The sequence below is a fragment of the Ptychodera flava genome, unplaced genomic scaffold (assembly GCF_041260155.1).
Source record: "Ptychodera flava strain L36383 unplaced genomic scaffold, AS_Pfla_20210202 Scaffold_42__1_contigs__length_1331906_pilon, whole genome shotgun sequence".
NCBI classification, from domain to species: domain Eukaryota; kingdom Metazoa; phylum Hemichordata; class Enteropneusta; family Ptychoderidae; genus Ptychodera; species Ptychodera flava.
The window spans coordinates 443,971-463,618 of NW_027248364.1; the positions used below are offsets into that span (position 1 = coordinate 443,971).

General features: G+C 36.6%; 1 protein-coding gene across 1 annotated transcript; it reads right to left on the reverse strand.

Moving 5' to 3' along the window:
• Window positions 1-2,795: 2,795 nt before the first annotated feature.
• On the reverse strand, window positions 2,796-17,872 carry LOC139128049 (uncharacterized protein PF3D7_1120000-like). The gene is made up of 8 exons (XM_070693911.1): window positions 17,779-17,872; window positions 6,822-6,905; window positions 6,323-6,418; window positions 5,961-6,011; window positions 5,362-5,445; window positions 4,973-5,056; window positions 4,380-4,457; window positions 2,796-2,932 (listed from the first exon to the last, which is right to left on the reverse strand). The coding sequence occupies exons 1-8, from the start codon at window positions 17,870-17,872 to the stop codon at window positions 2,796-2,798; spliced, it is 708 nt and encodes a 235-aa protein (XP_070550012.1).
• Between the last annotated feature and the right edge of the window lie 1,776 nt (window positions 17,873-19,648).

A 19,648-nucleotide genomic window follows, 5' to 3' on the forward strand; every position in this document is an offset into this window, starting at 1 on the left:
TGAAACTAAACCTTCCCAGCAGTATTCTCTTTTAAATACAGGCACGTGTAGCTTTCAGCGGGAGAAGAGAGATGGATGGCAGTTTCTGATTAGAGCCACCCTTCAATATGATCATAACGTAGCCCACCTGTTCATGCAAGTCAGAGTACATGAGGAGCCTGTTGACGGGGCCATATTGTCGGAAGTTTGAGTACATCAATTTCTTCTGCCCCACTTACCTGAACAACAAAGCCTATGACAAGAGCTTCCTTTTCAAAGACAGTGATGTCATCATCCTCCCAGTCTCCTGCACAGGCGTATATGAGTGGCTAAGGACGGCCCACAAAACATATGCAGAAATGCAGACGCGGATTGTGTTAGATGATTGCACTGTGTCAAGAGATGTGAAGAAGCGGAGCAACGAGCTAGTCAACTTGGGGTTCACTGCCCTGGCACAACAACCTCAGTGTGTGGGGAATCTTTTGCTGACACAGCAATACACCAGCATCAGCAAGGGGTTTAGGGAGAACATTGGGATGCTCATGCTTTTCTACACTCCGAGCAAGACAGTCAATGAGAGCATCATCAAAGAATACGGGATGAAGCTTGACAAAATAGAAATGAAGTGACTGCTCGGCCAGCTGAAGGAACAGGAACATGGCAAGCTAGTCTTCAGGCTGAGGCACCTTTAAAAGATTGCGTGGGGCTGAGGACCAATGCTCATGGGTGCGGCAACTTCCTTTTTCAATGGAGCCAAACCACATTTTCTTAGGACCCCATGAATAGACGCTTATTGGGTAGCTCTTATACTTGATCAGGAAGAACTTTTTGCCCTGCACATTTTCCGTTTTGAGCACTTTTCAACTCTATAGTCGTTGTCATGTACCGTCAGTAATGGCGCCGCATGAGAGCGACATACAACCACGACGTGTAAAACTTCTTTGGATTTTGCTCTAAACAACGATTACTAGACATCACTTTCCAGACTCAAGGTACTGTGAATATGTGGTTGATAATATTCTCGTATTTAATAGTCCAATTCTTTGGTTTTGAAATGGAACAAAGATGGGAAAGAAAGAAGTGAACATCATGGTGGTTCAGCAGCAGAAGGAACGAGGTACAGGTGAGAGACTCTAATGGTCGAGATTTGAGTTATTGGATCTACTGAAAAACCGAACATACTTATCACCAAAACAAGTAAGGTTATTGAAGGAACTCAAAAATTCAGAAAAGAAGTAAGAGGGGAAGACCTGGTGGAAAGAAGACCAACGAATAAAAAAGGGAATCAACTTAGCAAATCTCCGATTGATAGAAGCAACAAATAACTTGGTCATGAATAATTCCTGCCAAGTGAAAATATCCACCTGGAATGCACACTCAATCAAAAGTAAAGCTGAGCTGCTACGAGATCATTTGTTTGACAATAAAATAGACATCTGCATAATTACGGAAACATTGCTTCAACCAAAAGACCACATCCGGATAGAATGCTGTGATTTGAATAACAACAGCCTAAGCATATTGTCTTCTTTTCGCGGGGATAACAGTAGAGTTGGTGGTTTGAGCTTGGTCACTATGGTCCCACTGGTTTCGGAATCGATAACATCAGCCACGTTAAAATCATTTGAATATCATCACTGGCGGGTGAAAGGTAAAGATCTGGAGTTCAATGTATTAGGCATCTATCGACCACCGTATAGTCAACAGAATAAGTAACGGTCAGTGATTTCATAGATGAATTTCTAACCTTACTAGAGTCTTGGCTTCCAGCAAATGATAATATCATTATTGTGGGAGATTTTAATATCCATATAGACAATAAAGAAGATCCCGTGGGTGTAGTGTCATTGACAGTGTGGAAGTGATTGGACTGAACATCGTGGTGGATTTTGCAACCCACAAAGAGGGTCATCATCTTGACTTGATAATCACTGAAAATGTGAGTCGTACTGATATTCATACAGTTAATGCCGGTCCGTTTCTCTCTGATCGTAGAGTTGTAACAGGTGTTCTTAGTAGAGATCGTGAAGGGGTTATGAAGAAGAAGGTTGAGAGCAGAAAACTTTAAGAAAGTGAATAGAGACGATTTCATTGGCGATGTCCACTACATCAATTTAGCTAAAATAAGGATGCTGACTTTATATCTAAGCAGCTTTATAACCAATTTGTGACAATCGTGAATAAACATGCCCCAAAACGTATAAAAGCTGTTGTCGAGCGGAAACACCACATCTGGTACAAAGGTGACATAAAAGATCAGAAGAAATTACTTAGAAGTAGAGAAAACATCTGGAGAAATATAACGCTTTACGCGACGTACTTGCTGAAAAGGGGTGCAATGTTATGTCTGACATCATTCGTGAACGAATCAGGTACAACGGTAATCTGACGAACTGCTTCAACGGCGATCGTGTGGTTTATTGTGAGTGCCGACCGACTTAACACTCCCTCGTACTGGATTATTAGTATGTGGAATCGCAGTGCGTATATTTCACCCTGGACAAATTGTACCCAGGAGACCTGCGTATCCAAAGACCCGCACTCTCCATATTCGTCACTGGGTATGGAATTGGACACGAACGAGGCGGTTTCACATCAACCATCGACGGCTAGTTCTACCTCTAATGCTGAGGGAAGGAAGACCAACAAAAAACCCGAACATGATGACAATCGCCGCCGCCACGATAACACCATGGAGCCCGGACTAGCCGTATCGAAGCGTCGATCGAGTGATAAACAACGGCAACCGTCTGATAAATTCCATCATATACAAGTCAGCCCCACTACAGAATGATACAGGTCATTAACGAAGCACATCAGCGATTTGTGGCTTCAAATGAAGATGAAACAACGAACACCACCGATCTGGATTCAGTCGATGAAGAAGACTCTACTTCTTCATGCAGTTCTGAAACTCTATGCATAGTCTCTACGCCATCAGTCATCCCATCGACTATGACAGAAATGAACAATGAAAGTGACACTGGTGCCGTCTCTCAGACTGAAAAACAATCTAACTCTAACTTACAAGGTAACAAAATTCCACGTAAAATTTCAAACTTCTTTAAATCAAATCAGAAAGCAAAATCAAGAAACAAACAAAATGACACGAATAATACACCAATCAGGGATGGCGTACAGACCCGACGTAAAACAAAAGTAGTCAATGTATATGGAGACTGTTTTTCATCTCATCAATTTTTTTGCATGAAGATAAGATGTACAGTTTCATGTTAATCTTGTGTTTTGTACAGCGCCCCCTTAAATGTATATAAATAAATCAGGCGTAGATTTCAATCCCAAAACCTTGACATAAATAATATTGAACTGTGTATATATATGACCAACCCAATTGAATCTTTTAGTTCGACTTTTCAGGAATTGCATTTCTGACCGACAATGCTTCCTTCCTAAAAGGATTAGATCCATTATATCTCGTTGGAAACTGGTAACAAAAGTTTTGTTACGGGGTAGGAAAACATGAGAATTGATATTGTGAAACCTACAGAAAGAAACACTGTATATCGCCATGCTAACTCGATTGTACTTATTGGATTAAGCATCTGCATATTCTATTGATCTTCTAGATACAAGGGAAAATGCAAAAAGACAAATTAATAAATGTGTAGGTACCTGTCTCATCTGGCACTTTTTGATGACTGTTCGCTGAAGTGTGCGACCAATATAATTGATAAACAAATGACACCGACCAACAAAATTGATACAAAAATAACACCAATTACCAACACTGCAATAAGAAAATAAAGAAATATGAAAATGTGAAGGAATTTCTTTTTGTTTAAAAGACAAATTGTTTACTAAGGTTTTTATCTGGAATTGAACTTCTTCAATTTCTCAGCACTTAGACAGAAGATGGCCGTTTGTTTTTCACTTGACTATCCACAAAAAACGCTGACGTTGTCGAGGTATTTTATACAAGAGTTTGTCATGCTATTGTCAAACATTGTTGCTAGGTTAGTATATAATGTCTCTTTCTGATAAGACGCATACAACAACTGATTATTGAGACAAATAATGCGCAAACTGCATCTTCAGGAAGATTGATGTTCCTTGTATAATTATGAAAACATCATACCCTTTTCGCATTAAGAGAATGTTTCCATCATACAACACATTCAGGAAAGATGAAGAAAATAATATAATTTGCATAAATTACCCTATGAAGCTGCAAACGGACTATCGATTCGTTCTATCTACTATTCATTCAGGGGTACGGTGTTCGCAGCCTGCTGAATTTTGTTCTTGTATCTGACAAGATGACACGCGTCTTAAGAATAAACGGACAAAAACTTTTCGGAGCAACGTAGTTTATTTTGTTAGTTTGTTAAATATTGTAACACCTACACTCAATTGGCTACGTTTGCAAATATAAAGCGTACCTGTCAATTTGTCCAGTTTATTGTTTACGTCATTCAACACCTTCCGGTCGCAATCAGCTTTCTCTTCAGTCTTCTTCACTGGTTATGGATTTTGGAGCAATGTTTTTAGTCATTTTATACTTGTACAACGTGGAATTTATTTTGAACAGCATTCGAAATAGAACACTTTTAAAAACTAATAGTTTATAGTATAGTCTTGACAACCGTATTAACGCGATTGGAACTGATATGGGATAATTGGATTTTCATATTTTTTAATTTCTCAAAAGTGTTAGGTGCCATATAGTTGAATGTTGCAATAATAAAAATTACTCATAAAAACAAGTGTTAAATGTAAAAACAAAAGCAGATGAGATTACATTTGTAGATTAAATAGGCATTACTTCACCGTCCAATTATCCCAAATTAGTTCCAATCGTGTTTATTGTATATTCTTGTTGCTATCCCTAGTAGAATCGATTGCATCAACTACTATTATTTTTTGAACGGAATAACTCATGTTTAGTCCTGTGACATAAATAATAAATGTGTTCAGCAAATGCATAGTATTGTTCGGCTGTGAATTGGCTTCTCTTTGATGATTCCAAGCTTACCTTCTGTCTTCATGTCTGATATTTGACTGCAATTTTTCTCTATCAACTGCTTTTGTTGATTAACAGCCTCTGCAATCTTCTCCACTGGGTCATGAATTTTGAAGCAATGTTTTAGTCACTTTATACTTGTGAAACGTGGAATTTATTTAGAACAGCATTCGTAATGAAAATACTATTAATAAAAACTGGTAATTTTATATTATAGTCTTGACAAGACTATTGCATATTCTTGTCGACATCCCTAGTAGAATCGATTTGCATCAACTACTGTTATTTTTAGAACGGAATAACTCATTTTTAGTCCTGTGACATAAATAATAAATGTGTTCAGCAAATGCATAGTATTGTTCGGCTGTGAATTGGCTTCTCTTTGCTGATTCCAAGCTTACCTTGTTTCTTTATGTCGGATTCTATGTCGCAATTTTTCTCTATCAACTGCCTTTGTTGATTGACAACCTCTGTAATCTTCTTAACTGGATAAACCATTTTGAAGCAAAGTTTTGTTCAATGATTTTGTATAAATTTTGTGTAAATCGTAGAATGTAATTAGAGCAGCGTACGTTTAAAATTATCTTAATAAGCTGATAATTTTATATCATAGACTTCATGTATTTAATGTATAGTTTTATCAACATCACCAGCAGAATCAACTTTTTATGTGTTGTTATTTTAAGACATAATAACTTGTATTTAATCCTGTTACATTTATGGAAAATATCTTAAGCCAATAAATAGCATCACCGGCTGCAAATAAACTGGTTTATTTGGTGAAAATAAAAATGTCTTCATAGTTACAAACTTGATATTTTCGATTTTATTTAACGTGATCTTTGTTCTGCTGACAAGAATATTGTCGTAAACGATAACTTACATTGGAGAACAAATGGAAAAAACATTGTTTTCTGACAAATTGAGATTTGTTTTGTTAGTTGTTTCAATATTGTAATACTTGCAGTAAATTCACTACCCTTGCAGATCCCAAGCTTACCTGCTTCCTTAGTTGTGGCTTGTTCATCGACAGTCTCTATAATCTTCTTAACTGGATCAAGCATCGTAAAGAAATGTTTTGTTTAGTGACTTCTACTTGTGAATCGTGGAATTCATTTAGAGCACCATATGAAGTGAAGTGATCTCGAAATGTAAATTTGTAATTTTATACTATAGTCTTGACTGGCTGAAGTATGTATCCTCTGTTTATCATTCGAAGTAGAATCAACTAATTCACAAATATTACTTTGTTCAAAAAGAAAAAGTCATATTTAATCGTGTGACATTAATATCTAATATATTTAGCCAACGCATAACATCATCCGGCTGTGATTTGGCTTTCATTACAGACTGCAAGCTTACCTGCTTCCTTTGTTGCGGCTTGTTCATCGCCAACTTTCTCTATCAACTGCTTTAGTTCATTAACAAACTCTGCAATCTTCTCAACTGGATCAAGCACTTTGAAACAAAGTTTCGTTTAATGACTTTTTACTTGTAAATCATGGAATTTAATTAGACCAGCTCAGTTTACATGATAATGTATTGGATGATTTAGATTTTATGGAATATGATCTTCGTTCTGTTTGCATGAATGATATTTTCAACGATAACGTAGATTGAAAAACAGTGAAGGTATTTAAACTGTTTTCGGACTAATTGAGATTGTTCAGTTGGATATTTCAGTATTGTAGTACCTGCAGTAAATAGTCTACCCTTAATCAATTCAATTCAATTCAATTCAATTCAATTCAATTCAATTCAATTCAAGTCAATTCAAGTCAATTCAAGTTAATTCAATTCAATTCAATTAGCTTTATTCATCCCTAACATGGGCAATGAACAATGCAGGTTACAAGCTTACCTGCTTCCCTTGTTTTGACTTGTTTATTACAAACGTCCTCGGTCAACTGCTTTTTATCATCAACAGTCTCTGCAATCTTTTCCTCTGGATCACAAATAAATTTATAGCAATATATGTCTTAAAAGCGTAGTAATAAGCTGATGTATATCTCGATACTCAGTAGAGTAATAAAATATAACTAGATACGCATCTATAAATAGAAAAATAATTTAATAAAAATAGTTCTTTTCTCTGTCTTGCCAAATGTGGAAAAAACATTCCCTTGGTACTTACCTTTCTTGTCCAATTTTGTTCTGACTTTGGCAGTTGATATCTTCTGAGTGTTTTTGTGGCATAGTACAATCGTGTACATACAATTTGGAATTGCGCAGGGATTTTCCTCACATGTTTGGCCGGATGCCGCCAGGTGACATTTGTAACCAGAACGAGCATATTGTGACAGGACTCATGTTATTCTAATTTCATTTACCCCACATTAGCTGTTGACGTTATATAGGTGCTTCAAAACTCTGCTCCAGTTTTTTATTGAAAAACCATGAAAAAACTGCATTTATATTCAACATTATGACGTAAAAACGAATTATAAATCCAGGGAAGCAATTCTCCAAGCGAGTAATATTTCTATTAATATTGATTTACTCTTCAATCAATCATTGATTACTTTTCCTTCCATCTAATTGCTTTAGTCACACTTGACATTAATAGGTACCAGAGTCATCTCATATGACTGCAACTGATGACCTGTGTTGTCAGCCAACTCAAGTTAAATAATAAATCTAAAATTGTTACAAGCAAAGTCGTAATATTTCATTGATATTTAATCAAAAGATGCAGTACCATACTTTATAGGCACTTCTTTCATTGGATAATAATTTATTTGGTGAAGTGCTCGCAATTTTACATCTCTCGGAGTAAAATAATCCGGCTATAAATCAAGATAATGCTCTATTTTCTTGTTTTTCATGACGTTAATTGCTGAAAGATAAAGCTATCATTGTCTTCAATGTACACAAGGAGAAATGTTTACTGTCATTTTGCGTGTTCCAAGTTTGATCGATATTTAATGTTTCTTTTTTCATTTTGCCTTTAGACAGCAAACCATTTCTCACATTGTAACTGCCATACCACTTGCAGGAAGTTATCCATTTTTGTAGTCTATTTTGCATGTCTGCTATTTTGTGGTGTAATCTTTGAATGCCGGGGAAAAACCAAGAGGTAGCGTATTAGCGATGCTGCATGTGACCGGATTTAGCATAAAACTATTTTTGTATTGTTTGTACTATAATATTAATCCATGTTAGTTTTCCGACTAGTCTTTGTGCCCGTCTGAATTTTGACACCAAAATTTAACAAAGTTATATTTAAGCGCATAAAACAGGAAATATGTATTTGTAATAGTGAAATTTTTAACCGTTAAGATAACTATGGTACATCCTAGAGACTGATTTTAAGGGGGGTGGAATCCTACACCTACTGGCGGTAAAAAGGGACTCAAGGGTTCACGATATGGGGTCTGAAATTGGCTCAATAGATAGGCCTACTTACCTCAGAACCGGTCACAAAGTGTTCATATTGAATATAGACTTCAAAAGGCAAGCTGATTTTATTGACAGGAAGACTTTGCTAGTGACAACCGTTGAATCCAATATGTATTACAGTGAGCAACATGCTCAGCAAATAAACATCGACTTTGCCTATACAAAAACAAGAGTGCTACACTTCAAGCATTCAAACGATTTCTGCAGCCCTACACACTAGAAAAAATCAGACAGATGAAAGACACACATTCATAAGAAAGGTGATGTAGGTGCGGCTTTGGGACAAGTAAATTCAACTGATGTACAATCAAAGAAAGATGAGCGTGGTTAAACAAACCATCAGAACATTGAAAACAATAATATGGGAAAAGGGAATATTTAAACCTTAAACCAACAAGGCGATGGATTAAACTTCAAGCGGATTTGGTAGAAAACTACAACAGTGCTGTACAAAGTGCCGTTAAAATAAAACCAACAAAGTGATGCCTCAAAACGACCACTTGAGTTTTCAAGCTGTTTATGAACACGGTCTCATGAGCGCTGAAACCATGGATAAAAAAGTGTAAATGAATAATTAGAGGGCATTCTCGGGAAAGCTATCGGCCAAACTGGACTGCAGTAATGTTTGTAATCTCACCAAAAGCCTACTGGATGCCGCCAGTATAAAACATGAAAAAACCTACAGGATTAACAAATATTGGGTACGTTCTGACAAGATGAATGGCAAAATTTGACTGCAGGACCTTATGTTTTTTATCGAGTTGGAAACATACTTCAGACTCAGAAGGGGTTATCCTCTCCTAGATAAATGAAACACTCATGTAATGACATAGAAATTATATTTTACCAATGCTTAATACTGCTCTTTACGGGAAGCTCTCTACTTAAATAAATTACTTAGATTTGCGTATGTGTAATCAGACTATTTTAAAATGAAATTTTTCGCAATTTGAATTTTCACCGAATATCATCATGTGACAATTGTGATTTTCTCTTTTCAAAACAAAATTTTAAGAGTCTGTGCTTAGATACTTATTGTTATATATTAGACATGAAAAATATTGTTAATATTAAATATTTAACGATTTACGTTTTTAGTTTCAATTTGAGATATGTGTATTCTATGGAGCTATTCACAATCTATGGGTAAGGGGTACTAAATTGATCCCTTGAGGAAGTAGGCTGGTATATAATGCCATACACTTATATTATTAGAAAGCTGGGATGATAACTGTTCTAAAAACATATATGTTTTAGTAATAAGTACGAGTATATATACTTACATGTTTTAAAATGATTTTTTCTGGTAATTGAGTATTTTAACCGAAGAAAATGTGACAATTAAGGTGGTTGGAAAGGCTATTTTTGCACCAATTCTTTTCTCAGAGTTAATGTCAAGTTTCAAGTGTTAGAATCAAGATATCTAGTTCAAATTTTCAGGATACCTCCCTTAGTTAATACTTTCTCCAAAGAATATAAAATTGTATATTGTAGCCATGATTTTAAAATATGACACCAGTCAATATTAAAATTTAATTTTCCATATTTTTTTTACATATTTGAATTTCATAATAGTTGGATAGTATTAATATTACCAAATTAGTTATAAATATGTTGACACTATTTATTGTAAGATTTGCACGGCAGGATTTGTAAATAAAATTTGTTTTTATGATTTTACATGGGTTTATATATCAAAAATTATTAAAAATTCTTTCAAATTTCAAAATGTTATTTTCAAAAAGTACTTCAAATACAGGAAAATTGTGCCGTACAAATCTTATCTGTAACCTTGTTAATAGGCTGTAAAAATTCCATGTCCATATCTCATTTCAAAGTTGGATTAAATTGGTATACAATTATGTAGGAAAACTGTTATTCTGTCAAAAATGTTGAAAACAAGCCATTTTGCACCCCTCTTTTGAAGTCAAAGAGCATTTTTTTTCGTGTAATCTCACTTTTGACACCTCTTTGACACTCAAAGAATCTAAAAATGCATTTACAATAGCAGTCACTCACTCTGAATGCCAGCACCACCTTGTCAAACTTTCCTGAAAAACAGCAAATAATGACTTTCCCTTTTCAAACATTTTATTAAAAGCTAGGGGACCTCTACCATAGTTAATACACTAAGGACTCCCCAACTTCTTCTTATTTGGTCAGTTTTTCAGAAGTTTTAACAGGCTATAACTCTGCAATGCCTTTGTGCCCAAATGTCTAGTTTTTTTATTCCACAGAGAATGTGGACTACTTTTATATTTTAATAGTTTTGTTGAAATTTATAACTGACGCTCTAGCCTTTCCAACCACCTTAAGGTTTCCTTTTAACGAAGCAAACCTAACACATTTATGGATTTTGTTTTTAAATTTCAATGTCATGCTGAAGAAGGAAAAAAAAGAAAAACAATAGTATTTCAACATGCTGGTTACCATTATGTCTGGTTACTAAACTAGCATGTTTTGCTACACTGGTTAGTGTAAATTTAGCGGTTTTATTGATTTTTTATGGACGAAAAAACAAACGCATATTCTGAAAAAGCCGACTTTAAGGGTACTCACACTCACAACAGGAACATAAAGTAACAATACATACAAAGTGACGCTAGATGTATCGCCAAGACAACGAAGGGACGAGACCATTTCCAAATACATCTTCTCAAAATCGTTTTATAAAACAGATATATACAATATATATCTTTGAAAAAGAGAACAGTCTATAACACAATATAAACTATTTAGTGATTTTAAGATCTTGAGCATTTGTTAAAATGTATTTAAAAATCATCAATCTAACAGTGTTTGTGTGAAGACGGGGACAAATTTCATAACTTATTGATCATTGCACAATCATCAATTACATCTCCCTGCAATTTTACATTTTACATTTTTGTCAAGCTTCTACCTTCTTTCACGGCGAATTTGCGTATTATCCGATACAGCTAGTTCATCGTCACAATACTGATCGTCCAAAACGGTTTCTGTCAATCAAAGTATAGAGCCATTATTCCACTGGTCCTTCAAGACGATTTTCAAGTCATCATGTTTGCTCTTTGATCATTTGACAATGAGATGCACAATCTTTAGCCGTTTGAGACACAACTTAAAAGAAAGGGTGAAAAATGGGTTCGAGTTCGGCTTTATAGTTGACAAAATTATCATCACTATTGTGTAATTACGTAATAGTCGCGCCAGCGGCTTACTGACTACGCATGCGCTTATTCATAATATACTATGCGAGTAACCGGAAGTGTACCCTTCTTTCATGGACGCCGCCATGTTTTTTTTGAGTACTCGTAAATAAACAAATACGAAACAAATTACCATTATATAACATGCCTTTTATAAAATATACCTCTTTTATTAGCCAGTAAATGTTATTATGCACCTTGTCGCTGATACAAAATATCGTTAATATAGATAAAGGGAGAAAACTGTCGTGCATATGAACGGGGGCATACGCAAAGAATGCTGGGATTGAATTATAGAAGAGCGCCCCCTGTGTCAATAATTAGATTCAAAAATTGCCAGTTTTTAGACGGAACGCCATAGTTTTCAGCTTGCAAGTGGAAGGTGGGCAGTGCGGTTACCATTGCAATGATAATGATTGCATAATACGTCCCTTGTTTAACGCAATAGGCTGTTATCATTGTAAAAATTGCCAATTTTTGCCAAAATTTTTACACGCTACAGAAAATCTATACCTGCCCTGCTGCAGGGTTTGACGTCGTATACGTACGTGAACTGCATCAGAGGGAAACTGGGCATAGTTGTCATATAAACGTTTATGAAGTAAGAATTACAGTTTATCATGAATCAATACAAATAACATTGCCAATCTTAACCCCTGGCGCGACACCAAGGGCTGAGCCCTATATAATATTAATATAAGGTTATTCACAAAATACCGGGATTTATGTCTGAGTACATCGTGGGGGGACGTATTAGAGAGGTTCGGCTACACGTTTTACGTGAACGTGAACGCGTAGAATCCACGTTGGCGTTGGCGTACACGTTTGCGTGCAAAAGTCCGTTTGGCTACGCATTACGCCAACCATTCTTGTGGCACGCGCAAGAAATGATTGGGCCCGGCTTGAGTCCGCGTAGTCTGTTTCCGCATCACAGGGATAGCTCAATGTTTTGCCCGTATGCCGCGAATCGACGAAGAAATTGCACATAAAAAGTAACGAAAATACATGAATATGTTTGAGGATGTCACTATCATATATCCAACTAACAACTGCATGAATGATTCACAGTTTTTACCATGTTTTGATACCTAAGATGAGAATAAATTTACACGTTTACAAATTACGTGAAAAGAGCTGTCTCCACGTAAATACGCGACGGCTCCGTGTACGTGGAGAACGTACGCACAAGTTGATGACATCATCGCAGAAATTCGTGACTTAACGCGTTCACGTTCACGTAAAACGTGTAGCCCAACCTCTCTATTGTCTGAGACGCGTAGCGTCGAGGACAATACAGAAGCGTACGATGTACGAGAACATAAATTCTGGTATTTTGTGAATAAGCTTAATATGATACACCTTTTAAGTCCAACTTTACCTAAAAAAAGTCGAAATTTAGGCGTTTTTGGATTCTTCTCGCGCACTGAACTGAGCGATCGCGAGCGTCCGCTGAGCGCACAAAACGAAATTTCAACCCGCGCTGCGCAGTGCACGTGGTAGAAATTTTACGTCAGCAGCATATTTTCACTCAAATTCACCGGTTTTGGACTGACCATGATTTACTTTGTGAAGTACTGAATGTTAAGAAGTATATATTTTTTAATGTAAAATATTCTCTTCTTTTTCCTTGTGTTTTTCCTCGTGTTTTGAGGTCAAAGGTCAAATAGCGTCCAATAACACCTAAAGTTATTGTACACCGCGTCAAAGTTTATTGGACTCCGCGTCCTCTGATACCAAACTTACTGTACGACGAAACTCCATAGGTTACAGACGTAGGTGTATGATAATGGCCGATTCTCCGACTATTTAGACTTGTCACATTATATTTCAAACGTGACGAGAAGTGAACGACATCTGTCTTGTCATATTCAGTACTAGAACGTTGTACGTCATCCAACCGTGAATATTATCAACACTAAACTCAACATTATTTCGACTGTCGTCAGGTCCATTGCAGACGATATACATTTGTGTATCGCCTGCGTATATCATATAGTCAAGTGTGTGGTCATCGATGCCTTCAGGTGGTGCTGTATAGAGTGTAATAGAACTAGACCAAGCACAGATCCTTGTGGGACACCATATTTCATGCGTAAATTTTTGGATAATACAGATCTAGCTTTCATAAATTGTTGGCGATTAAAATTGTATTAACGAAAACTAGATAATTTTATGCTAGACATACCAAATCGGAATTGGAGTTTCTGCAACAAGGGTTCATGAGCTATATTATCAGCACGTCGAGAATCACATTTCGTTTGTAGAGCAAGCATAATATGATTGTGAACACTGGAAGTGCCGTTTCGGTGGTGCGATTCTAACAGTAGCACTTTTGAACTTGTGGAAGAGATTGAATTTTGTGGGTTGGTTGTTTAATTGCTGAACAAGGCGCTCATGGACTTTCGATAAGAAAGCAAGGATCGAAATAGGCCTGTATTTCTTCAAAATGATCCGATCAAGATTTGTTTTCTTCAACGATGGACAAATTATGGCTGGCTTGAAATGACTCGGAACAATGTCAGTTGTGAGCGAAGCGTTGAATAGATCAGCCAGGAACGGTGCTAATACATGTATACAATTCTTCACTTTCCAGAAGGTAGAATGTCAAGTTCACAAGAATTCGAATGTGACTGTTCCTAAGGCAACAATGACATCACCAGGTCACACTGGGTCAAATTCTGAGAAGGTATGGGATCGGTATTACATCATTTGTGCAGCATCTAGGTTGTAGTTCTAGCCTGTCGTGAAGTTGTGACACTTTGTTTTCAAAAAAGGCTAAGAATGGCGTTGGATCTCTGACAACAGGATGTCGTTTTGCAATGCGTTGGATTGCGCTGCTTTTGAATAAAGATAGTTCTGCTACAATTGCGAACAACGTTTCGTTATGCGCTTTTATTAATGTTCATAGCACGTAGGTCATAATGTAAAATTGTTACCTTGTTGTCTGGTGGTCGTTGAATAGTCAGCCCAAAATATAAGAGGCTGTGATCAGAGTTTAGTGAGCCATGGGAAAAGGTTATAACATGTAGGTAAGGAGGACCCTATCAGACATGTTTGGTGAAATGTCATGACTTAAAAGTGAATTCAGACCGACTTGACAAGTTGACGGACTGCTCCCTGTTTTTCTTAAAATTATCAATCTTTCGTTGTCGACAGGCAATTTCCTGATCGACTGAAACTGGCAATAGTAACTACATTTCTGAAGAAAGCATCATTGGATCAGTATATTTTAAACAATTATCGACCAGTGTCAAATTTATCATTGAAATCAAAGGTTACAGAGAAAGTCGTCGCAGCCCGATGACAGTCATCTTAATGTCAATAACTTACATGCACCTCGTTAACCTGAGTACAGAAAATATCATAGTACAGAGACCGCTCTACTCCGATTACATAATGATATCGCTCGTGCCATTGGTCAACAGAAAATTGTTTTGCTTGTCATGCTTGATGTGTCGGCGGCCTTCGATACTGTTAGTCATGATCTTTTGTTTCACAAACTTCGTTCAATTGGCATAACTGGAATTGTGCTATCATGGCTTTCTTCGAACATCTCGAACAGATGAGGTACCGTTTGAAGATGAATGTCTGCTTTGGTACGAGGTATAATTCCCTTTCCCGTCTCGGACCTCTTGATGCTGCAATAGACGGCTCTTTCGTGAATTCGGCGCCAGTACTCAAACTCTTGGTGTTCTCGTCGATAGCTAATTGATGAGGGAGCGGCAGGATGTACATACTTTGATTTACAGAATACAGCTCGCATCTGTAAATTTCTCCCAAATTTGTCACTTGAAAGGCTCATGTATCTTTTTATTTTTTTCTAAGTTGGACTACTGTAATGTATTGTTTCTTGGATTTTCTTTTTGTTTATTACGGAAACTACAGCTCGTTCAAAACAACGCGACTCGCCTATTGTCTGGCTGCGGCAAGTATGACCACATATCTCCTGTTTTAAGATCGTTTCAATGGCTCCAAATCGACTGTAAAATTTAATTCAAAGAAGTCTTACTACTGCTTTTAAGGATTTCATGGACTTGCACCTATGCCTATCTATATCATTGATCTTTTAATACCCATGAGTACTACGCGCCCTCTGCGTTCTTCAGATTCGGGCTTGCTTGAGGTTTCGTTCACGAGGTCTTCTTTCATTTGCAAACGGGCCTTCAGCCATGTCGCTCCGCGTTTATGGAACGATTTACTTGCTGATATTAGAATGCGCAATGCCTTTGATTGTTTTAAGAAAAGTCAGGAAACGCATCTTTTCCACAAACCTTTTAATTAATAGTCCTTTTCCAGATGTTTAAATTTTCCGGTGGCTGATTTTAGTGTCGAGAGTTTGTTTATTGTTTTACTTTTGTGAACTGTTTAGAGCATTTTATGTAATTACGGTACAGCCCAAAAGATGATGATGATGATGATGATGATGATGATGATGGTGATGGTGATGATGATTAATTGCTTCAACAACATGTACTTGTCAGTGGAGTTCAACGAGATTTAACAGCATGCTTCAAATTGGAAATCATTTTAATATCAAATTGTTGTTGATGTCGGGTGATGTACTTTGTAATCCTGGTCTATGTCGAGTGTGTTCTGAGAAGATGTTTGCGGTGATTGTACGCTTGAATGTCTTACTTGGGGAATTTATTTCGCATAACGTCTATCGACATTAATATTCACGAATTAGTAAACGCTTGGCAGGAAGAGGTGTTTGAATTGCCGTGATTGTGTATTGAGTGTACACGTGCCGCAAATCAATTCCTTCAGCTTCAGTGAGAATCTCGGCACTTTTCAGTATCCGAATGGTTGCATGTCTGACCATGTGAATATGTTGTGCAGAATATTTTTTCTTTGCATAGAATAGCTAAGATCCGAAAACTACTTGATAGATCTACAAATGAAAAAAGTAATCCATGTATTCGTGAAATCCCAACTAGACTGCTTTAATAGTATTTAGTTTGATATTTCTAAGGGTCAACTTGCTGAACTACAGGTTTTTCAGTATGCTACAGCGAGATTAGTTCCTTGAATTCTTTAATTTTATTGTTTTTATCTAGTGAGGTTTCTTTTTTTAGCTTCATGTGTAGTTGTTATTATATCGTTTTCCCTTTTATTCCGATGTGTACAATGTGCTAAGGCGTGTGTGCTGTGTAACGAGAACAAGTTCTTAAAAATTAATGATGATATAATAATAATAATAATAATAATAATAATAATAATAATAATAATAATAATAATAATAAAGGATTTTATAATTATCATAATAAGAAGAATAATATGTCCGATCTTGTGGTAAAATTTAGCAAAAATGTAATGTTGGCCGGAACAAATGAAAATGATATTACTTTTGATGCCCCACATTTCTATGACAATAAATTTGTGACACAAAATATTAATTTTTATCAAATGCCATTGAAAATGGAAATTGAAAATAGAGTGCAACAAAAAGTTTTGTTGCATGATCGGTTATATTAAACAAAAGCGATCTTTATACTCATGCAGCCTGTTTCCATGGCAACCATTTTGAGGTTCAAAATACCAATTATTGTCAAATACCATTGAAAATGCCTTAGAACGCAACAAAACTTTAAAAAAAACTTTTTTGATTGTTACGCTTAATGTCAAACGTGATCTATGTACACATGGAGCCTGTTTCCATGGCAACCACCTTTTGGTATCAAATTATCAATTTTAGTCAAATCCCGTTGAGAATTGCTTAAATGTCATAAAAAGTTCAAAACTTTTTATGATGGGCTGTAATAAATAAATGTGATCATTATACTCATGTCAACCATTTGGTTGCCAGATATATATATCAAGTTTTCTAAGTCTCCAACTAAAATGGTTTAATCTCTCCATTTGATATCAACACCTGTCCTAAGGCCAGGCTCCACCCTAAAAAATCACGATTTTTCTTCAGTTGGTCAACTTTGAGATTTTCCTTTCATTTTGTACCTTGTTCAGTTTATTTTCATTTATTAGGTGTTTTATAGCCCCAACATCCTCCAATATGGATGAAAAATGGCATTTTTTGATTCTAGGCAGGCTATAAAAAGTTAAAATGTCGACAAATAATTGTTCATGAACTTAAAAAATGCCGTAAATTGAGTTAGCATAGTCGTAGAGCAATAAGTTTTACACAAAAATGCTTGTCTATTAATGTGAATCACTTCGGTTTCTAGGCTGTTTTCTTAATAAGAAACCCTCTCATTGGCCACTTGATTTGCTTACTCCTATCATGACCCTGAAAATCAGCCAATAGGAAAGGACCTCTCATTTTACCATGCAGTTTGCCGCCGCCATGTTTTTCGTTGCTGTACCTCATTGTACACTGTCTCCTGCACCCTGTCACCGCAAGCTTTTGATTATAAACTCAATTCGGCGTACCTGCTTTGACTGTTATTGTTTAATTTCTTCACAGGTCATTATTTTAAATTTGAGGTAATCATTCTGGACATGTAGTGAACACGATAAGACGGATGGCTCTAAGAAAACGAGGTAAAAATTCCAATCGACCCAAGAAGAGAATATTTCACGGCAACAGATTTACTGGATCATTCCAAGAAGAGAACAGCATGACATCAAATCGGGAAACGTTGAGCCATCAAGTCGATTATCTGTCTCCTCATCAGAAAGTAAGTTGGGAAATCCTTAGTGACTGTCAAGATAATGGTTAAGACCCTGATGATGAACTTTCTAGGTACAGATTTATGGACATTGAATTGCTCATCAATTTTGTACAACAGTTTTCCTGCCCCATTTGCAGTGCTGAAAACTTTGGTTGTGGCGATGATATAACATACTTGGATGTTAGAAAGACACTTACTGGCCTCAATTCTAAATTTGACTTTGTCTGCAGACAGTGTAATGAACACAAATCAATGTACTCATCAAATCATCGTTTACCAGCTTCCATGCTTGCAATTGGAAGATATTTTTCAGGGGAAACGATTTTTCGCCAATATGAACATACACAGGCCAAATCCTTTAAAGCTTGGAGTTGCCATCTCAAACAAATAAATCGTCAGACACGTAAAGTTGCTGAGCATAGTATGCAAAGAACTGCAGTTGAAGCAAGGCAACACTATGACATAAACAATAATATTGATGAAAATGATCCAGTAAATATTGCTGTTAGCTGTGATGGGACATGCAACATCGTGGATTTAGCAGCAAGAATGGTGTAGCTACTTTTTTGTCTGTTGCTGGTCCAACTAGCAAAGTCATCGATACTGAAGTGCTGAGCAACTACTGTAATAGCTGTGCAAATCAGAAAGCTAAACTAGATGAGCAAACTTTTCGTGATTGGTATGATAGACACACTGAGTCTGGAGACTGTTGCCAAAACCATACTGGATCTGCTGGTTCGATGGAGCCTACAGGTGTCAAAGCTATTTTTCACCGCTCAGTCAATAGTAGACAAGGAAAGCCATTCTACGTATTCAGGGCCATTATGGAGGTGCAGTACGGGTTAATGCTAGTAATTTAGAAGCTATGTGTAAATCTGTTCGGGGCAATATGGAAACACCGAAACACCGAAACACTGACTGCGGCGAGTGGTATCCATCCCAATCTGGACGTGGTGACCAAAATAAAAATACCCTTCCTAAGTTTGTTTGCAATGCAATTAGGCCAGTTTTTGAGAAAATGTCTGACTATACTTTGCTTAGAAAGTGTGTACATGGAGGAACTCAGAACACAAATGAGTCTTTTCATAATCTCATATGAGATTCGACGGACGTCACAGACTAGAGTTTGCTGTTGCAGATGCAAAAATAGTGTTCAATGAGGGAGAACTTAGGCGATTAACAATTTTTAAAAAATTGGGATGAGACCTGGCTACTACACTGTACAGGGTTTAGAAGCCCTTGATAGAAAGAGGGTCAATAGGGATATATTCCTGGAGCCAGTGACATAATCAATGCATGACGTCTTCGTGCCGCTCATGCAGCAACTTAGCGCGATGACCCAGACTATGGTGCTGGTGAATTTTTGTTGATTTTAATGATATTTTTCACGAGAACCTGCAACTGATGATCTTAGATACTAATTGCAGCTCAAATATATGTAAACTATCTACTGTAAGTGTATATTTGACCTC